Here is a 22,370-nt window from a genome sequence, read left to right on the forward strand (position 1 = left end):
TCATCTAACCTCATCAGCCTAACTATTCTTTTCTCCCTCGTGTGTTTATTTAGCTTCCCCTTAAATGCATCTATGCTATTTTCCTCAACTCCTCCTTGTGGTAGTGAATTCCACATTCTAACCACTCGCTGGGTAAAGTTTCTCATCAATTCCCTATTGGATTTATTGGTGACTATCTTATATTTATGGCCTCTAGTTTTAGTCTCCCCCACAAGTGGAAACATTTTCTCTACGTCTACCCAACAAACCCTTTCATAATCTTAAAGACCTCAATCAGGCCACCCCTCAGTTTTCTCTTTTCTAGAGCAGTGGTTCCCAAACTTTTTTGGTTGAAGGACCCCCTTTCAAATAAATTAGTAATCATGGACCCCCCACCCCCCCATCTAAATTATAATACTATACATTTACATTTCTGAATGTAAAGTTCATCAGTGTCCTGTTAAAGGGACTTGCATGAAATTTTGCCAGGGCTGTCTGATTACAGTGAACATTGATGTGATTGGTGATGTGAAAACTTTTATCTTCCCTTCAGTTGAAAGGTAACCCTACAGGTTCAGCAACATGCCTGTTGAATACTTCACCGCACAACACCACCCTTCTCTTCCTGGAGTGGGATTCAGTTTGGTGGCTCCTGGCACTGTTTCAGGTGTAACCCTCCACCGCCCGCCTACTCACTGCACAGCAGCTGAGTGTTTCAGGGTTTTTTTCCCTCCCCCTCTGCTGTTTACCAGCCTGTCTGCGCGGACCCCAGTTTGAGAACCACTGGATTATCCTCCATTATCCAAATACATGGGAGGGCTGCTGTCACATGCAATTAGCAAATGACATCAAGAAGAGTGTTCTGATTGACCTTGGGCAGTGCTACATTACTGGATATTGGCAGATAAAATCACTCCAGTTAACTGGGCATGTGGGCTCACCTACAGGAATGATTTTTGACACTGGGCTCAAGAAAACCATCTGGTGCGGCCTAAAAACTTGAACACCCTCCTCGTCGTCCTCCTATTTCCTGTCCATCCCATCCATCTATCAGTCTCCTCCCTTCTCTTTTCTCCCCTTAGCCCCCTTTTGTGTGTCTCCCTTTTTTTTCTCACCCTTGCCTCTGATCTCGCTCCCAACCCCTCTGGCTTCTCTCTTCTGCCCCCTCTTTCCATTCTCTCTCCCTCACATCTCTCCGTCAATTGCTTTCCTCGTTTCTGTCGTTTTCCTACTACCTCTCAGTTTCTATCTCTCATCTCTGCCTCCCCCTTCCTCTTTTCCCTGTATCTCACTGTCTCTTGCCCTCAGTGTCTGCTCTCTGTACCTGCCTGGGGTCTCTCTTCTTCCCCACAATCTCTCCCACACTGCTCTCCCCCGGCCGCGTCAATCTCTTCCTTTTGCGTCTCCATCTCTCTCTCTCTCTCTCTCTCTCTCTCTTTCCCCCCCCCCCCCCCCCCCCCCCCAAAACAACTGGTCTTGATCTCATTCACTCTCCCTTGTGTCTTGTCCTCTCTCGCTCTCTCTCTCTCTCTCTCTACCCCCCATCTCTCCCTATCTCTCGTATTCCTCTCTCTCTCTACCGCGTCTCTCTCCCATTCTTCTCTCTACTTCCATTCCTCTCTGTGCCCCCTTCTCTCTCTGCATCAATCTTCCTCCACCTTTTTCTCTGTACCTCCATCTCTCTCCCGTCACTCTACCACATCTCTCTCTCTAGTCCCATTTCTCCCTTTTTATCTTTATTCCTCCATCTCTCTCTCTCATTCCTCTTTGTACCCCCATCTCACTCTCTTTCCCCCATCACTCATCCCCATCTCTCTCTACCTTAATCTCTCTCCCCATTCCTCTTTGTGCACCATCGCTCTCTCCCCGTCGCTCTCTGCCATTTCTCCTCCATCTCCCACCTTCACCGGAGCGCACTCGCTGACTGCCGAACTGCTCGAGCAACGGCTGGAACTGGTCCCACCGCACCTCCGGGGGCAGCTTCACCATCCTTGTCGTGCAGGCTGGCAATCAGTACTGTCGCAACGGAGCTCGGCCCGGGGAAGGGAGAACCGCAGAGCCGCGACCAGACTCCAACCACCCCCGATTCACAAAATGGTGGCCGCGGCTCCGCCTTCCTTGCTCTTCCATTGGCTGCTCCCCGCCACTTCGCTTTGTAATTGGTTCCCTCTGCTGTCAATTAACTGCCAAACCTGTGAACAGCTGTCAGAGAATCTTTAGAAGCTGATTGGCTGTCAATCAAGCATCCGCTGGTATGCAGTCTTTTTCTCCTCCTCTTCCTGCAGCGCATAGCTGCCGCTGCCATGGTAACTATTCAACGCCCTGTTCGGCAGCGCCCGGCCGCTCCGCTCCGGCTTGCTCTCCATCACCGATTTGGGTTTTTTTCACGGACCCCCTGGAAAGTCTCTACAGACCCGCAAGAACCATTGTTATAGAGAAAGGAGTCCCAGTCTGTTCAATCTTTCCTGATGGGTATAACCTGTCAGTTCTGGTATCATTCTTGTAAATCTTGTTTGTACCACCTGATATACCTATCAATTCGTCCAATGAAAAGCGACGAGTTAGGAAAGTAACTATAGGTTTTTATTGACTAAATAACAGAGCCCACCCTCATGGGTGATCGGATCCAGCAAGGAGGAATACCAGCCAGTCGACTACCTTTATACCTGGGCAGGTAGGTGGAGCCATGGGCGGAGTCAGTGATGGTCAGCCCAGGTATAACAGTGTGACAAGAGGCGACCTCGTATAGTGATACAACAGTGAGAACAGTGATAACAATATAACAGTGATAACTATAGTGTAACGATAGTGAACGATAAAAGTGGTTTACCACATTCACCCCTTCTTTAGATTTGAGTCCGGCGGGGTGAAGTGTACTACCAGTTCTGGTATGTCAGTCTGTCCGGAGGCCTCGTAAGCCTCTCCGATCGTCGCAGCGGCGGTGTTGCATTATCCGGTGTTAATGCTGGTGTCTGCGTGGTCGGCGAAGGCTCGTGGGGTCTACCTGGGCTGGAATTGGGGGGGTGGTGGGGGGGGGTAAAGGTGGTGTCTCCGGAGTGCCCGAGGGTGCGAGGTCTCGTAAGGAGACGGTATCCTCCCGCCCGTCTGGGTAAGCCACGTAGGCGTACTGGGGGTTGGCGTGCAGGAGGTTCACCATCTCGACCAGGGGGTCCGTTTTATGGGCCCTCACGTGCTTTCGCAGCAGGACGGGCCCCGGAGAGGTCAGCCAGGTTGGTAGAGTGGTTCCCGTAGTCGACTTCCTGGGGAAAACAAACATTCGTTCATGGGGGGTGGCGTTAACGGCAGTGCAAAGTAGTGACCGGATGGAATGCAGCGCTGTCGGGAGGACTTCCTGCCAGCGGGAGGTTGGGAGGCCCTTAGACTTTAAGGCTAAGATGACGGCCTTCCAGACAGTCGTGTTCTCTCTTTCCACCTGGCCGTTCCCTCGGGGGTTGTAGCTGGTGGTCCTGCTTGCTGCAATACCTCTCGCTAGTAGGAACTGGCGGAGTTCCTCGCTCATGAAGGAGGAGCCCCGGTCACTATGTATATAGTTCGGGAACCCGAACAAGGCGAAGAGTTCGTTCAGGCATTTAATGACCGTGGTACTGGTCCTGTCTGGGCAGGGGAAGGCAAAGGGGAAACGGGAGTACTCATCAACGATGTTGAGGAAGTACACATTACGGTCGGATGACGGTAGGGGCCCCTTAAAGTCGATGCTCAGGCGCTCGAAGGGGCGGGTGGCCTTGATCAGGCTTGCTTTGTCCGGCCTATAGAAGTGCGGTTTGCACTCGGCACAGGTCTGGCAGTTCCTGGTCATGGTCCTGACCTCCTCGATGGAGTAGGTCAGGTTGCGGGCCTTAATGAAATGGTAAAGTCTGGTGACCCCGGGGTGGCAGAGGTCGTTGTGGAGGGTCTGAAGTCTATCAATATGCGCGCTGGCGCATGTAATTCGTGAAAGAGCATCGGGGGGTTCGTTCAGCTTACCTGGCCGGTACAAGATCTCATAATCGTAGGTGGATAGCTCGATTCTCCACCTCAAGATCTTGTCATTCTTGATTTTGCCCCTCAGCTTGTTATTAAACATGAAAGCGACCGAACGCTGGTCGGTGAGGAAGGTAAATCGTTTGCCTGCCAGGTAATGCCTCCAGCGTCGTACCGCCTCCACGATCGCCTGGGCTTCCTTCTCGACTGACGAGTGTCGGATCTCAGGGCCCTGTAGGGTCCTTGAGAAGAAGGCCACCGGCCTCCCCTCCTGGTTAAGGGTAGCGGCTAGGGCGAAGTCGGATGCATCGCTCTCCACTTGGAAGGGGATGGACTCATCCACTGCGTGCATTGTGGCCTTGGCTATGTCTCCCTTAATGAGGGAGAAGGCCGCGCACGCCTCCTCCGTGAGGGGGAAGGATGTGGACTTCATGAGGGGTCTGGCTTTGTCCGCATAATTGGGCATAGTAGGCGAAGAGTCCCAGGGTTCTCTTAAGTGCCTTAGGACAGTGGGGGAGGGGTAGCTCCATGAGGGGGCGCATTCTTTCGGGGTCGGGGCCGATGACTCCGTTCTCTACTACACAGCCGAGGATAGCAAGGCGTGAGGTGTTAAACACACATTTCTCCTTATTGTAGGTGAGGTTCAGCCGTTGGGCCGTACAGAGGAATTTCTCCAGATTCACATCGTGGTCCTGCCGGTCGCGGCCGCAGATGGTGACGTTATCTAGATAAGGGAACGTGGCCTGCAGTCCGTTCTGGTCGACCATCCGGTCCATCTCCCTTTGGAAGACCGACACCCCGTTGGTGACACCGAAGGGGACCCTAAGGAAGTGGTAGAGGCGCCCGTTCGCCTCGAAGGCGGTATACTGGCGGTCCTCCGGGCTGATAGGGAGTTGGTGGTAGGCCGACTTAAGGTCGATGGTCGAGAATACTCGGTATTGTGCAATCTGATTGACCATGTCAGATATGCGGGGAAGGGGGTATGCGTCCAGCTGGGTGTACCTGTTTATGGTCTGGCTGTAGTCGATGGCCAAGCGATTTTTATCGCCGGTCTTAACGACCACGACCTGGGCACGCCAGGTGCTGCTGCTCCCCTCGATGATGCCCTCTTTCAGGAGGCGCCGCACCTCATAGCTAATGAAGGCCCTGTCCCTGGCGCTGTACCGCCTGCTCTTGGTAGCGACGGGTTTGCAGTCGGGGGTTAGGTTAGCGAACAGGGAAGGTGGCGGGACCTTGAGGGTGGATAGGCTGCAGGTGTTACGCGGTGGGCGGTTTAACATCCGCTGGTTGTCGACTGTGAGTGGGGGGAGGGGTCCACCGTATGCTAGGGTGACACTTCGGAGGTGGGATTGGAAGTCCAGCCCTAGTAGGACGGCAGCGCAGAGCTGGGGGAGGACGAGGAGTTTAAAGTTTTTATACTCCGTACCCTTAACCGACAGGGTCACAACACAGTAGCCGCTGATGTCCGTGGCGTGGGACCTTGATGCCATCGAGATTCGGTTGCGCGTTGGCAGGACGGGGAGGGAGTAGTGGCTCACCGTGTCTGGGTGGATGAAGCTCTCCGTGCTTCCGCTGTCGAACAGGCAGGTCGTGGCGTGGCCGTTTACTTTGATGTCCATCATCGACTTGGACAGGTGATGCGGGCGGGCTTGATCCAGAGTGACGGAGGCTAGTGTGTAGCTGAGCGAGTCGTTGTCGTCTGCGGGTGAGACGGTCGTCGGGTCTGGAGGCACGGTGGCAGTCGAGCGTGGTGGGTAAAATGGCGTCTCCCACGAGGTTGGACAAAATGGCTGCCCCCATAACTCACATGAGGCACTATTGGGGTCGGTTGCCTTGATCAAAGATGGCCGCCCCATGACTCACGTGTGGGGATGCTGGCCTCTGTTGCCTTGAAGGAAGATGGCCGCCCCCACAGTTCGCATGAGGCACTGCTGGCCTCTGAAGATCCACTTCTGCAGGCCTTAGCAAGGTGGCCTTTCTTCCTGCAGGTTGAGCAGGTGGAGTTCCTAGCTGGGCAGCGCGACCTCGGGTGTTTCTCCTGGCCGCAGAAAAAGCAGCCGCGGGGGTCCGATGTCGGAGCCGGTACCGGGGGTGGCGGTCCCGATCGGGTCCGGGACGCCGACGCTGAGGTAGGTCCCGGGGGCGGCGCGGTGAAGGGTATTGCGGTAAGGGTCGGGCCCGAGTCCCAGGGTCGCGAACAGTACCTGGAGAACGCCTCCTGGTCCCGATGGGCCACCTCCAGGGAGAGAGCGAGGGCTGCAGCTTTGTCCAGGTCGAGGTCCTTTGCTTCCAGTAATCGCTGCCGTGAGTAGTCGGACCGTAGGCCTTTCACGAAGGCATCGCGGACGTTGTCTTCCGTATTTTCTGCCGCCGTTACTGCTTTAAAGTTACAGTCTCTGCCGAGTCCTTGTAGCACCCGTAAAAATTCCTCCACCAGCTCCCCTGGCAGTTGCGGGCGGGACCTTAGGAGGTGCCTGGTATACATGGGGTTTACCGGGGTTTGGTACTGTCTTTTCAGCCGGTTGATGGCGTCCTCGTATGTTTTAAGGTCCCGGATGAGCGCGAATACTTTAGGGCTCAGTTGGGCGTTCAGAACTCTTAGCTTGGATCTCTGAGGCACGTTGGACTCTTCCAGGTAGGCTTCAAAGCAGCCCAGCCAGTGATCGAAGTCGAGGGCTGCGTTCGCTGCCCGTGGATTTAGATCCAGGTACGGTGGTCTGAGGGCTCGCAGCCAAGCCGGCTGTTGTGATTGTTGCGGCTCGGCGTCTGACGGCTGTTGTGGCGGGGCGTCTGGATGAGACATCTTAAAATTTAGTCAATAAAATTGATATACCTATCAATTCGTCCAATGAAAAGCGACGAGTTAGGAAAGTAACTATAGGTTTTTATTGACTAAATAACAGAGCCCACCCTCATGGGTGATCGGATCCAGCAAGGAGGAATACCAGCCAGTCGACTACCTTTATACCTGGGCAGGTAGGTGGAGCCATGGGCGGAGTCAGTGATGGTCAGCCCAGGTATAACAGCGTGACAAGAGGCGACCTCGTATAGTGATACAACAGTGAGAACAGTGAGAACAATATAACAGTGATAACTATAGTGTAACGATAGTGAACGATAAAAGTGGTTTACCACACCACCTAGAAGGACAAGAGCAGCAGGCACATGCAAACACCACCGCCTCCAAGTTCCCCTCCAAGTCACACACCATCCTGACTTGGAAATATATCGCCGTCCCTTCATCGTCGCTGGGTCAAAATCCTGGAACTCCCTACCTAATGGCACTGTGGGAGTACCTTCACCACACGGACTGCAGCGGTTCAAGAAAGCGGCTCACCACCACCTTCTCGAGGGCAATTAGGGATGGGCAGTAAATGCTGGCCTTGCCAACGACGCCCACACCCCATGAATGAATAAAAGAAAAAAATGCACCACCTCACATTGATTTATAGCAAAATTCATTTGCCAATTACACACCCATTCTGCAAGTTTATTAATGTCTTCTGTATTCTGTCGCATGTGATGCATTTTGATGTATGTGCTAATTGCCACCTGTTCTGCTTGGCATGCCTAATGCAAATGATCAGTTATCTTCAACTTTCATTTTAGTGGAAGAAATATTTAACACAAGCTCATTCATCAGAACACCATTTGTCGTCTTAGTTTTATAGCATTGGGAGCTACCGGAAATGCTTCCCTTTGTGGAGCTGACTCCTTTCATCAATGTGGTTCTAGTTTGAAGACTTTTCTTAGACCATTACACCATTTATGTCCTTTCTTCCAGTGGCAAACCTACTCCACCATTTAAAATTATCATCTTGGATGAAGCGGACTCTATGACGAATGCTGCACAGGCCGCTCTTCGCCGCACAATGGAAAAAGAGTCAAAAACCACACGTTTCTGCCTCATCTGCAACTATATCAGCAGGTGGGAGAGCCATAACTATTTAAAATGTCACACACTATGAAGTGTTGCTGAACAGAATCGCGCATTATTTGCTACATTCAATGTTCCCTGCTGCTAAAACCGCGCCTGCCCGGTATTTTGAATGGGCCACACACCCAAAAAGAATTCAAGGGAACCTTGTTTTAACTGCTTTCAGTTGAGTTCTTTTAAGCTAGAACTTTAATATTGAGTTATACCTGCCTCAATCTCTCTCTCTGTTTTGAGTCTTAAGCATTTGTTACACATTAACAAATTGTAATTAGAATGCAATTGTAGTATTGGGCTAATCTGGGTTTGCTCACCCCATTCTTCTTGCTATTAAAGGACGCAAGATAACTGTTGGATAAGTAGCATCACTGAGAGGTTCTTGGTCAGAGTTGGATTTCATGATCTTCAATAACTTAACAATCTTCAATTACAGGGGTTTTGTAAATACCCATTTCCAACTGCTGGTATGTAGCAGGCAAGTTGGGTGATGTTGGAGCAGGAAATCACCACCTTCATGTTTACCCCATTGATTGTTGATCTCGTTTACTGGGACTAAATTAAGTTTAATTTTAATTTTTTTGGAGGGTGTTCTTGCCTTCCACCACCCACTCATTGGCTTTTTCCTTTGTTTTTTGCTGCCTACTGTATTAACATCTCTTTAAATAAAAATGGTCACAGATGTGGCAAATGTAGCAACTTAAAGGTTATACAGTTTAGTTGGTGCAGCAATTAATACTGTGCCTTATACCTGTTTAGCAAAATGCAACGGTGAGGTAACACCAAATGGAAAGGATTTGCAATATAACCATATTTATTTGTGTTGCTGCAGAATGGGTTTGCGGAATGTATTTTGGTACAATGCAAAGTGAATAAAATCTGGCTCCAATTATGGGGGTGAAGCGCAGTCACCATAAGGAACATTTGTCTGTAACTGCTCTGTTTGCCGACACATGAGTAATGCTCAAGACTTTTCTTTGTGTCTTAGGATAATTGAACCACTGACTTCTCGATGTTCGAAGTTCCGTTTTAAACCTCTGATTGACAGTATACAAGAGAAACGTTTGCGGGACATCTGTGAGAAGGAGAATGTGCAATGCAGCAGTGAAGTAGGTGTCTGGGTTGTACGGTATATTTGGAGCTCAAATTTTGTTGCGGAAGCAGAGTGTGATTTTAACTTTGGTTCAGATTTAAAGAGGTTAGGGCCACTATACTGACCTCTGTCTTTCTATTCTACCACCCTAAAAATTCGCACAGTGCTTTCGAGTCCTTTAGGTTTTTTACAATTCTTGGAATTTTCTCGCCATATTCCTCCTCTCTCCTGAAAACAGTGCTATGTGTTAGAGTCTGGTTCCACAGATACTGACCGTCCTCTGATGCTTCACCCAAGTGGCTATTCTTTGTGTGAGCTCTGAGCCCTGACAGGAAGGGTTGACAGTATATTAAGCTGTAAGGGGCGTCACGTCCCGGTCGAGTCTAATTATGTCCTTTCCTGATGTGTACTCTTCCAGCAGGTGTTACTAGCTGCTCTTTTCCCCCCCGTCATCCACAGCTTCATATTGACAGAGTGTAGGTTGATCACAGGTTGGGGAGTTGAGGCACATTGTTGGGTAGAGTAAGGGGAGCTTTATCCTGTAACTCACCTATGCGTTACACGACCTGGGTATGCTTAATGCTGAAACTGATTACCTAAAAATGCAAATGCTCATTTCTCAGTAATGACATCCCTCACCTTGAGCACCAACATTTACCAGCAAATATAAATCGAAAGGAGGAAGAAAGGAAAAGCAATCTAGTTTTTTTAAAGTTCTATCTTCCTCTTGGTTTTTTTTCATTGCAAAAAAAATTACTTTTTATCCTTTTGGGGGGAGGGGGAAAGAACTATTCGCATAGCCAGCAATGCCTGGTCAGAGATTATCCGACATTCAGCATGATGTTCATCATAAAAATGAGCCTATTGTATTGGTACATGTTTAAGAAAATATAGCGAGGGGGGTGTACATATGTTGTGTTTGGTGTTACAACTATTATTTTGCTCAACTAGGATAATTCTTGAAACTGAAATGTTTCCACAATGAACATTCAGCTTGATATACCTATCAATTCATCCAATGAAAAGCGACGAGTTAAGAAAGTAACTATAGGTTTTTATTGGCTAAATAACAGAGCCCACCCTCGTGGGTGATCGGATCCAACAAGGAGGAATACCAGCCAGTCGACCACCTTTATACCTGGGCAGGTAGGTGGAGCCATGGGCGGAGTCAGCAGTGGTCAGCCCAGGTATAACAGCGTGACAAGAGGCGACCTCGTATAGTGATACAACAGTGTGAACAGTGATAACGATATAACAGTGATAACTATAGTGTAACGATAGTGAACGACAAAAGTGGTTTACCACACAGCTTTTCGTTCCTTTGCCCACTGCCAGAAACGTTGAATCATTTTCACAAAAGCACGAAGAGAAAGAACATGAGGAAAATACAATGAACTTGCTTAAAATCTCTCTACTGACGATTGGTGATGTTGGACTCTTGCTCTGTGGTTTACCCAAAATTCCATGACTAACTAAGCGCAATAGTACAAAAATCTGATTAGAGGTGACTGTATCCAGCTTCTTGCTCCCCTGCAAACTTGAACTGTCTGCTTCAAATCTCGAACAGAATCTTCCACATTGTATTCTGCCTGGGGTATAGCTGGCTTCTTGCCAATTGAGTAAGCATTCCCTTCCACGGTCACTTTCTATGTCCTCAATTGTCTCAAGATATCTAATTACTTTTCTACAATGACAACAGCTTCAAGCAGGCAGCAGTGTTTTTTCCACTAGGAGGTTATTAAAACAAACACCATTCGGCAATCAGTACAGGGGTCTGGTCTCCTGATCTTTCACAAAGCTAAGTACAGATGAGGGGTGTCATTCAGTCCATCTATATCATCCTATCGTGGACATTTTTGAGTTTGAAAGTTGCTATGCCCTTGCCTGTATTACATTCTCTGGTTACAGGTTAGTGCCCCAGCAATAGCTGAGTGTCTGTCAAACATTCATAAGATTTGGGGTTTTTTGAGGTTTGGGAGGAACTAAGTGGGATGGCTCTGGGATCTGGCTTGCAATCTACCTTAGACAGATGGGATGAATGGTTCCTCTCTGCTGGCTGTAACGCTCCTGAGTGAATTTGTTTGAGATTCCCTGTGTACATCAATCCCCATCACAAAGAGGATGGCTTATGTGGAAAATGGAAGTGTCACACTGGTGCACATTCAGTTGCCCTTCTGAGTCTAGGGCCTGGACACCTTGTTGGGACAGTTCAGAGGTAGATTTTCTGTATACCTACTTGGTGCTTAATCCAAACTCTAAAAGCCAAAAGTGGAAACTTCACCCCTGACCTTTCTCACCTTGATGAGCACAGAATTCACCCACAAGTGGAATTCTGAAAAGGGTCTCTCCGCACGTTAAGTATAGTCAGTTGGTCAGCACAGATACATCATGGAGCATCTTGCTCTTCTAAGTATATCTGTGTTGACTGAATAGATGCTATTGGTGATCGGGATATGCAGAGCGCTGGGTTACTGATCCATTCTCGCTTAGCCGATTGGGACTCTGGCTCTGCATACTAATCGCAGTCTTTTACCAGTCCCGATTATTCAGCTTTGAGGCCAGCACGGTGGCATAGTGGTTAGCACTGTTGCCTCACAGCGCCAGGGACCCGGGTTCGAATCCGGCCTTGGGTGACTGTCTGTGTGGAGTTTGCACATTCTCCCTGTGTTTGCGTGGGTTTTCTCCGGGTGCTCCGGTTTCCTCCCACAGTCCAAAGATGTGCGGGTTAGGTTGATTGGCTATGATAAATTGACCTTTAATGTTCGGGGGATTAAATACGTGGGGTTACGGGGATAGGGTGGGATATGTGTTGGTGTAGGGGTTACGGGGATCGGGTGGAATATGTGTCGGTGCAGGCTCGATGGGCCAAAATGGCCTCTATCTGCACTGTGGGGTTTCTGTGATTCTGTGAAGTATCAACTTTGGTTATTAAGATAATACTTAATTAGCATGCATTCACTGGTTGAAAATAGCTGCATCGTACAACATAGAAACATAGAAGATAGGAGCAGGAGTAGGCCATTCGGCCCCTCGAGCCTGCTCTGCCATTCAATGAGATCCTGGCTGATCATCCAAATTCAGTATCCTGTCCCTGCCTTCTCCCCATATCCCTTGATCCCTTTAGCCTTAAGAAATATATCCAACTCTTTTTTGAATATATTTAATGAACTGGCCTCCACCGCCCTCTGTGGTAGAGAATTCCACAGGTTCACCACTCCCTGGGTGAAGAAATTCCTCCTCATTTCAGTCCTAAATGGCTTACCCCTTATCCTTAGACGATGACCCCTGGTTCTGGACTTCCTGGCCATCATAAACATCCTTCCTGCATCTAGTCTGTCCAGGCCTGACAGAATTTTATAGGTTTCGATGAGATCCCCTCTCAATCTTCTAAACTCCAGTGAGTATAAGCCCAATCGACCCAATCTCTCCTCGTACGTCATTCCTGCCATCCCAGGTATCAGCCTGGTGAACAAGTTCTTCCTTAGCGGCTGGGTTGAATACAGTGAGACTGGAAACTTAACCGATTGTTACTTGAAAGAAATAGGAGGTACATCATTGTTGTATAAAATGAACAACAATCCATCAATCAAACTCTTTTGAAGCAAGTTACACTAAGTCTTCAAGGACTTTGCCTACAGTTTAATAGCAGTTTCAAGATTACTTCCTTTTCAGGGCTAATTTGTGCATGTATTTTTTTCTCTCTGTTTACAGAAATCTTCTGCAGACATTAAGCTATAAAACAGTGCACTGGTGTGACTTTTGAGCCAAGGCTATCTCGCTCTGCACCGAGTCCACACTATTGCATTGATGTTACTGTGGTTGGTCTGGATTTTGCTTTTGATGTGGTTTCCTTGCATTGAACATAAACTTGAGCCTTCAGTTGATGTAGCTGGCAAATGTTTTCATTTATATCATGTTGGCTTTTTCTAGACAATCGCCATTCTTATCGATGTATCAGAAGGAGACCTGAGAAAGGCAATAACTTACCTGCAGTGTGCAACGAGACTTACAGGAGGGAAAGACATCACAGAACAAGTCATCATTGAAATTGCTGGGGTAAGAAAACTTTTTCTGCCCATATACAATGGGTAAGGTACGGGTTGAGTTTTTGGCAGGAATCTATATGCCCTTTCCCATGACGAGCATTTCCACAGAGAGCCATCGTGTGTTCTTTTACTGTTGTCAGTGTCTGCCTGCAGTGCTTGAGAAAAATTTTCCATCATGCAGTTTTCATCCTGTTGGCGTCCAAAAAAATGAAGTGTCCAATTTTCCTCAAGCTTCTCTTTTGGGACCTATTAAAAGGGACGATGTCATTGGTTTCTGATTTAAAAGTCTCCCATCAGGAAAGATGTCCTTTTTAATTATCCCAGCTGACATAGCCTAGTGTGTGGTACATATATTGATCACTTCTTGTGATCCTGCATTTCCCCTTGTATAAGACAAGTGCAAAGCAAAGATTAGATGACATTTTTCTCCCTGAGCGTCACTTCACTGCCTCTAGAAGCAGGCAGATTTCCTCCCTTTCCTCTAATGTGAGACGTCACCTGTCAATCAGGGAGTGTGCATGTGGGAAATGGTGGACAGTAATGTGATTATAGTACTGGGCTAGCAAACCCGAGGTCACGCGTTCAAATCTCACCGTGGCCAGTAGCAAAATTGAATTAAATAAATCCAGTAATTTGTGGGCAAGCTGCTGAAAGAGAGACGATGAAAACTGCCAGTGTTGGCCACATCCCAAGAACAAAAGAAAGTCTTCTGCCACTCAATGGTACAAAATGTTTGTGTCACTCCATCCAGTTTGTGTATTTTTATTGTGGCTTTTCCCATCATAGATTAATATCAATTTGATTATGTACCAGGCCATGATGTGGTTCGTTGGCATAGAAAAGGAAAAGCTTGCATTTATATAGCCCCTCCGGACACCCCAAAGCACTTTACAACCACTGGATTAGTTTTTGAAGTGTAATCACTGTTGTTATGCAGGCCAACACACAGCAAGTGAGCTGAATGACTAGATAATCAATCTATTGTGGAGTTGGTTGAGGAAAGACCGTTGGTTAGGACACTGGGAGATCATCTTGCTCTTCAAAGTTGTGTTATGGGATCTTTTACATCCACCTGAGCTGGCAGAAGGGACTTTGGTATAACATCTCATCTGGAAGATGATGCCTCTGACAATGCAGTACTGCAATGAAATGCCAGCCTAGTTTATGTGCTGAAGTCTGTACCGAGGCTCAATCCCACAACCTTCTGACTCCCAAGGTGAGGGTGTTAGCAACTAACATAGAAGATAGGAGCAGGAGTCGGCCATTCGGCCCCTCGAGCCTGCTCCGCCATTCAATGCGATCATGACTGATCATCCAAGTTCAGTACCCTGTCCCTGCCTTCTCCCCATATCCCTTGATCCCTTTAGCCTTAAGAAATATATCCAACTCCTTCTTGAATATATTTAATGAATTGACCTCTACTGCCTTCTGTGGTAGAGAATTCCACAGGTTCACCACTCTCTGGGTGAAGAAATTCCTCTTCATCTCAGTCCTAAATGGCTTACCCCGTCTCCTTAGACTGTGACCCCTGGTTCTGGACTCCCCAACCATCGGGAACATCCTGCATCTAGTCTGTCCAGTCCTGTTAGAATTTTATACGTTTCAATGAGATCCTCTCTCATTCTTCTAAACTCCAGCGAGTATAAGCCCAATCGACCCAATCTCTTCTCATACGTCATTCCTGCCATCCCAGGTATCAGCCTGGTGAATCTTCGCTGAACTCCCTCCATGGCAAGAACATCCTTCCTCAGATAACTGAGCCAAGCTGACACTTGTAAATTACATTTTAGCTTCATCTTGAGTACAGAAATAAAAAGTGCGAGGGGAAATCTCCATGTTTCTGAAAATGTTGGGTTCAAACCTTTTTTCAAAGTTTCAGAGCTTTCCTTTTCTATTTGTGATGTAGAGCGCTCTCTTCAGCTGCCTAACTGGTGCCCCATTTATTCACCCAATCCCACCCTCACCCCTTGAGTCGGATCGCAGCCGGCACCCCGCAGCAGGAGGCCAGATGGGCCCCGCACACTTCGTTACTTCATATTTTTCATGTATTTTTTTTCTTTTCTAGGTTGTGCCGTCTGAAATGATCGACAGCCTTTTAGCTGCTTGCCACAGCAGCTCTTTTGAAAAACTGGAAACGGTAGTAAAAGTAAGTACTGTAGAAAGATTCCTCATTTATTAGTAAGACAGTGGGCGGAACTTTCAACGTCTGGGGCATTAAAACACCGTAGCAGATCCTCGATGAAAAGGAAAATCGGGCGAGTGTGTAACGGGTAGCCGCTCCGCTCCTGCCTGTTTTACACCCACCCCCGCCGAGGTTGAAAGTTCCTCCCAATATCTTTCTGGGCATAGAGATTTATTTAGTGTTTTATAAAATTATGCTGGAAAGCTTGAACCACGCTGAGCTGAGCAAGGGCCTAATCCAGTGAGTAGGTAGACAGCGAGGGCTCGTCGTCCTTTTTTAAATTTTGGATAAAAGGCTTCTGCTCATCAAGTTGGCTGACATCAGTGCTGGAAAAGCTTTTTCATTTTGAATCAGTGAGAGTAGAAAAGATGATGGAGGGGAAAATAGATATGATGGCCTAGATTAATTGATAAGGGTCAGCAGTTCGTTTCTGGTTAATGTTATCAGGTAAGACAAACATTCAAAATTTAGTGGTGAGCTGTGTGATAGAGAAAAGGGGTTCTCAACTTATTTGCTTCTGAGGACCCGCCTTCCGTGTTATAAAAATTCCACATACCCTCTTAACGTAAGTGTGTGGGCATAACAATTTGCCCCACTGTCTGTGGGGGGGACACAGTTTGTCTCAGTCTGTGTGGAGGGAGGGGGACAGTTTGTCTGTGTGTTGGGGGTGGGGGGTGCTCAGTTCCGAGTTCCAGTCACACATTCACTTACTGGGCTTTGATGACAATGGAAGGTTCTGGAAACGCTGTGGGCCTGGCACCTCCGGACACTCCCAAGGAGCGGCTGCACCGCAAAGCGGAGCCTCCCAGTATCGGTTTCAGGGGATTACTAACCCGGGGCCTTGGACTCGTTAACCAACCCAATGTAGCCAGGGACTACCACACCCCACGGGACCCAGCCTACATCTACCTGACTCCATCCTACAGGACGCTGAGCTGCGTCATCCCCGTCTGACTGCAACCATCCCTGCGATCAGTCCCTCAACCTGACTAAGGACCCGCCCTCAGCTGTGAACTTCCCCCAGATAGGCCCTGCCCCGAAAAACTGTCCATTCTCTGGCGGACCCCTTGAAATCTTCTCGTGGGCCCCCAGTTGAGAACCCCTGCTCTATATTACTGCAACTCAGTGTATCCTACTGTACATGTGCAACATTTCCATTTCTCATATTAACCACTTTTTTAATATTCATTTATGGGATGTGGGCGTCGCTGGCAAGGCCAGCATTTATTGCCCATCCCTAATTGCCCTTGAGAAGGTGGTGGTGAGCCGCCGCCTTGAACCGCTGCAGTCCGTGTGGTGAAGGTACTCCCACAGTGCTGTTAGGGAGGGAGTTCCAGGATTTTGACCCAGCGACGATGAAGGATCGGTGATATACATCTAAGTCAGGATGGTGTGTGACTTGGAGGTGGTGGTGTTCCCATGCGCCTGCTGCCCTTGTCTTTCTAGGTGGAAGAGGTTGCAGGTTTGGGAGGCGCTGCCGAAGAAGCCTTGGCGAGTTGCTGCAGTGCATCTTGTAGATGGTGCACACTGCAGCCACGGTATGCCGGTGGTGGAGGGAGTGAATGTTTAAGGTGGTGGATGGGGTGCCACACAAGCACATAGTTTCCCACAGTTTAAGTAGGACTCCACTCTGTTCTGTAATCAAATAGTTTCCTGCCTTGCATGCAAAGTGCAAATGTGGACAATGTATTAAAGTTGAGGTATTACTTGTAGAACTGCTTCGCAACACGAGTCCGTGCAGAGGGGAACAATGTTTACTATTTGCAATGTGATGTATGTACGAAGTGCTTCTATTTATCCTCCACTGTTTTGTCAGAATATGATTAATGAAGGTTACGCTGCAACACAGTTAATCAACCAGCTACATGAAGTCATCATCGATAAAGAGGATCTTAATGACCGACAGAAATCAGCGATCACACTAAAACTAGCAGTAAGTATGGACTGAAATGAACAACAAGCTGTGTTTTGCCTCTCCCTGATTTCAGTGGTATGTCCAAATTCCTTGGCCTAGCTCCATCCAGATGTATGCTTATAGACTCTTTGGTGGTGTGACTTTTTTGAATTCTAGAAACCATCTTTTTAATCCAATAAATGGTCTTTATCCCCACTTGACAATGATGGAGTAAAATGCTCATGTGATAAATAATAGATTGCAGTTTACTAGTCATCAGCTAGTCACTGAAGAGTGTTCGGGAGTTTGATCACTTAGATTGATTCTGTTGAACAAGACTTACATAATTGTACCTGTTTGACATGTTCTAATGGAATCTACCTTTCCCCACGATTTGAAGACTGAATTAATTAAAACATGTTTCTATGAAATTGGGAGATGCCTTTCTTTGAGGGAGAACTAACTCACAGAACCATTTCTAGTAAAACTTTTGTACTTTAATAATTTTATAAAAAAGTATAACTGTGATCTCCATTTATTTGCCTTTTTCCATATTTCTGAACCCAACAGCTGTTCTCATGACCCAGCCCAGGTTTTGCTGAATATTGTATCTTGAATTATTATGTTACTATATTTTGCTGATCCTTGAGTTTGATTCGACGCTCGTTTTCTTGCAAAGCGCCAGAAAATTTATTGTAATCAGTTACTATTTACCACAATCTGGTCACCACACTTTAGGAAGGATGCGAAGGCCCTTGAGAGAGTGCAGCGGAGATTTACCGGAATGGTTCTGGGGATGGGGGATCTTAGCTACGAGGACAGGTTGGAGAAGCTGGATTTGTTTTCATTAGAGCAAAGGAGGTTGAGGGGTGATTTGATAGAGGTGTACAAGATTATGACAGGTTTGGATAGGCTAGATGGGGAAAGGCTATTCCCACTAGTTGATGGTACAAGGACTAGAGAGACAGATTTAAGGTTTTGGGCAAGAGATACAGGGGGGACGTGAGGAAAAACTTTTTTACGCAGCGAGTGGTGAGGACCTGGAACTCGCTGCCGATGGAAGTGGAGGCGCTCAATGTTTTCAAGGGGAGACTGGATAGGCACTTGAGGGAAATAAACTTGCAGGGCTACGGGGATAGAGCGGGGGAATGGGACTGACTGGATTGCTCTAGAGAGCCGGCACGGACTCGATGGGATGGGCCGAATGGCCTCCTGTGACATTATGACTCTGACTCTAAAGATTTTCCATGGAGAGGAACTCTTAAATTTTGACTACTTGAAAATTGGTCCTAATTTCAGAGTTTGTATGTTAATGTAGTTACTTCTCAATCTATCTCTAGAAATATATAATTAGCTTTGATGTTACTTTCATTTTAAAAGTGGCTCATTTCTTTTTCAGGAAGTTGACAAGTGCTTGGCAGATGGTGCCGATGAGTACCTGCAGATGATGGGTCTCTCTGCCGTTATTATGCAACAGTTAACACAGAGCAGTTAATCAAACTTCAGATGAGCAGCAATTGAACAAAGTAACTCCTTTCACATGGGTTTAATCCCTCAAGGACTTCAAAGGTCAATTTACAATCTGAAACCCCCCCCCCCCCCCCCCCCCAGCCAAGTGTTGAGTTTCTTGGTTTTTAGATCAATTCTTCATGCAAAATAAAGTGTTTCTAAGTTTGAAATGTAAAACTTGTTGGCTTTGAGTATTTCAGCAAATCTAGTATTCACCGTGCACAAGCGCAACCAATTTTGACTTCTCACCATGTTAGAAAGAAGCTAAACCTAAATATAATTTTGTGCTGCTGAATTGAATGTCAAATTTATACTGAAATGATGTCTATTTTGCTACACGTGATCTCTTGTATCAGGGCTCATGTACAGTAGAAAGTCTTCCTTCCTATTACTGTCTCTACTTCTCTTCCACTTTGTTTGTCCCACTTCCTATCTGTCAGTCTTGCTCCAAGCTCTGAAATGCCCTCCTTTTAAGATGCTTCTTAAAACCTACCTCGTTGGTCATCTGTCCTTAGTACTTCCTTATGTGGTTCTATGTCAAATTTTGTTTGATAACGATCATGTCATGCCTTTGGAACGTTTTACTACGTTAAAGGTACGATATAAACAGCACCTCATCTTCCGATTAGGCAGTCTGCAGCCTTCCGGTCTCAATATCGAGTTCAACAATTTCAGATCATAACCTCGGCCCCTATTTCATTTTCACTTATATTTTTCCACTCCTTTCCTTTCCCCCCCCCCCTTTCCTTTTGTTTCTCTCTCACACCTGGCAGCTATCTTTTGCCCTGCCAGTACACTTTACACCTAATCACAGCCTATTACCATCTCGTCTAGCTTCTAATCTCTTTTACTTCTTTTGGTTCTTTTATTCTTTTGTCCGATCGCAGCCCTGCCTTCGATCTAGTTCCTTTTCTCTCCAGTTTTGAAGAAGGGTCAAACCCGAAACGTCAACTCAAATTTCTCTCCACGGATGTTGCCTGACTTGCTGAGTTTTTCCAGCATTTTCTGTTGTTATTTCGGATTTCCAACATCTGCAGTATTTTGCTATCGATATAAATGCAAGTTGTTTTCCTCTTGTCTGCTATAGCTAAATGCATTGTTCCTTTTTATTTTTGTGCCCTCTAAACCAAATTATCTGGTTAACAACAGAAAATACTAGAAAAACTCAGCAGGTCAGGCAGCATCTGGGGAGAGAGAAACAGAGTTAACGTTTCAGGTCGATGACATTTTGTCAGAACTGGAAAAAGAATAGATTGTGAAGCAAGTTAGGGGCTGGGAAAAGGGGGCGGGGATGAAAGAACAAAAGGGAAGGTCAGTGATAGGATAGAAAGCAGGAGCAATTAAGAGACATTGCGAGATATTCAAGGCAAGAGGAGGTAATGGGACAGGTTAAGGAACAAAGGATGGCTCTAGATGAGGTGTGAATTGCACCGGCAGAATGAAGGACAGCTGCCATGTGGGAGGGAAGAAAAAAAGCCAAAGAAAAGTGGATAAAAAATGTTATGTACATACATGTGATAGGGGTCGAGGTTATGATCTGAAATTGTTCAACTCTGTTGAGTCCAGAGGGCTGTTCCTCGAGCTTACACTGAGCTTCCATGCAAGAGGCTGAGGACGGTGAGGTCTGAGTGGGAGTGGAGCGGTGAATTAAAGTGACAGGCCACCGGGTGCTCCCTTACGGACTGAACGGAGGTGTTCCGGCAAGCGGTCATCCAATCTGCGTTTGGTCTCCCCAATGTAGAGACCACATCGTGAGCGGCGAATAAAGTGGCGGAGGGCGTTAGAAGGGCTGTCCTTCATTCTGTCATTGACCTGAAACGTTAACTGGTTCTCCATGGATGCTGGCCTGCTGAGTTTTTCCAGCATTTTGTTATTTTGGATTTCCAGCATCTGCAGTATTTTGCTATCTGGTTACATAACTCATTGCTACATGTGGAACCTTGCTGTGCGCAAACTGGTTGCCACCTTCCCCTACATTGCAATATAGTTACATTTTTAAAATACAGGAAACTGAGTTATCCGGAGGCGTACCATCCGGCAAGCTGGAGCCACCGGCAAAAATCAGGAGCCGTTTTTTATTCTTTTCGTTTGTTTTCTCTGCTTTTTTTCCAGTCAAGCACTGCAAGGTCTGCAGCTATAGCAACAGCTTCAGCTACAGACTCTTGCAGCCACACCCGAGTGTTTAGAAGCTGTTGCTAAGCAACAGTGTTTGTTGTCAGATACGGAGATTTCCTCCGTATCTTTCAACATTAACTCTGGAGTGTCCGGCAGTTTTGAGCCAATGGCAGCAGCTCGGTGCCGGATAGCACAAAGTTTCCTGTATATTGGTTGTGAAGCAATTTGGGAGATTCTGAAAAGCACTATATAAAATTCAAGTTCTTATGTAGATTCATCTGCAACTTTTTTTCCTTTCCAGCTCTTGTACAATCAAGTACAACTTCTTGTCTCATCTGAGCCACCACCCTCTCTATCTTTTACCCCAGCTGTCACTGGAATTACATCTGTGTTGTTCCCACTTGCTGTGTTGCAGGTGTGTGTATAGTGACAAATCTATAAAAGGACACAGCTGGTCCATCTTTCTCACCCAATGTGGGTGGATACTGGAGGGAGAAGTAATTTATTGAAACAAAGCAGGCTAACAAAAGAAAATACACAAGACTGCATATGCCAAAAATGGTGGCAATACCCAGCAACATATGAAAAAACTGCTTAACATTTTGGGTGCAAGTCTTCCACCAGAACTCTAGGATTTACAAAACTATACTCTGCTGTCTATTGGCAGTTTTCTTTGACAAGTCAGAAAAATGTGGCAATAATCTGATCAACCTGTATACCAAGTTTGCATCCCTGAATCAAACCAGTCTTTTAAATGTAGTACTGTATATCTATATATTTAAAAAAAGTTTGTCTGGAGGGGAAATTGTTTTTCAAAAAAGTAAATTAATTTGTAAATATTTTTTCTAAGCTGATTAATTTTCCTACCTTTCATCCTTTTTTTTTCCTCGACTCGCTGCCTCCGCCGGGTGCCGCAACCTTGGAGGGTTACCCCACCTGCAGGCCTCGAAGCCTTGGCCTCTCCTTGCCAGCCACGCCCGACCCGCTGGGCTCACCCTGCCATCTTGGTAAAGGCTGGCGGCCTGGCGCACGACCTCAGCTAAGGCGAGTCTGGCCGGGCCTCGCGCTAGGCCGCGCACCAGCCGGCCCTGAGGCGCATACGGGGGCTTCGGCTCACCACGGCTGGGCTCTCAGGAAAGGCAAGAGAGGGGGAGGGACAGAGGAAATCAGGGGGAGGGGATGGAGGGAGAGTAAAGCAGGGACAGGGAGAGTGAGGGGGGGGGGGTGAGAGACAGGCAGGGAGAGCTCGCCGCCTTCCTTTGCAGGGGGCCCTGAGGTGCTCTCCAGGCTAATCCTGAACTAAATCCAGCAGTGTCTCTCTCCCCCACCAACAACATGCCCTCAAAAAACTCGGCACTAACAGGCACTCCAGCTAGTATTTAATAAACACCCAATTTTCAATGTATGAGAACTTAATTTATCAACACCAAGATCTGGGTTTACCATAAATGTTGACAATTCAGTATATATTGCTTAACTAATTCCCAGCATACTGTTAAGTGGAAAATGTTCTCTGCACTAACCCTGTTGTAATTTAGTAAAATTACAATGAGAATGTAATCACGCTGCTAAATATTCTTCCCCCTCCTCCTTGCTCCAGTGTTACATATCTAGGCATATTTCTGGCAGGTGGGCCAGTC

The 22,370-nt window shown here is 47.1% G+C and overlaps 1 protein-coding gene across 2 annotated transcripts in view; it reads left to right on the forward strand.

The window, feature by feature from the left end:
- Positions 1-21,569, forward strand: part of rfc4 (replication factor C (activator 1) 4) — a 28,814-nt gene extending 7,245 nt beyond the window's left edge. For both annotated transcript variants that reach the window (XM_085989934.1, XM_085989933.1), the window contains exons 6-11: positions 7,745-7,888; positions 8,880-9,000; positions 12,915-13,040; positions 15,096-15,176; positions 17,029-17,145; positions 18,506-21,569. In XM_085989934.1, coding sequence (XP_085846060.1) covers positions 7,745-7,888; positions 8,880-9,000; positions 12,915-13,040; positions 15,096-15,176; positions 17,029-17,145; positions 18,506-18,601 — 685 coding nt within the window. In that variant the 3' untranslated portion in view covers positions 18,602-21,569. The remainder of the gene's footprint in view (positions 1-7,744; positions 7,889-8,879; positions 9,001-12,914; positions 13,041-15,095; positions 15,177-17,028; positions 17,146-18,505) is intronic.
- Positions 21,570-22,370: the final 801 nt, after the last annotated feature.

The sequence above is a fragment of the Somniosus microcephalus genome, chromosome 6, assembly GCF_052327205.1.
Source record: "Somniosus microcephalus isolate GS21.2 chromosome 6, FLI_Smic_1.0, whole genome shotgun sequence".
Lineage (NCBI taxonomy): Eukaryota > Metazoa > Chordata > Chondrichthyes > Squaliformes > Somniosidae > Somniosus > Somniosus microcephalus.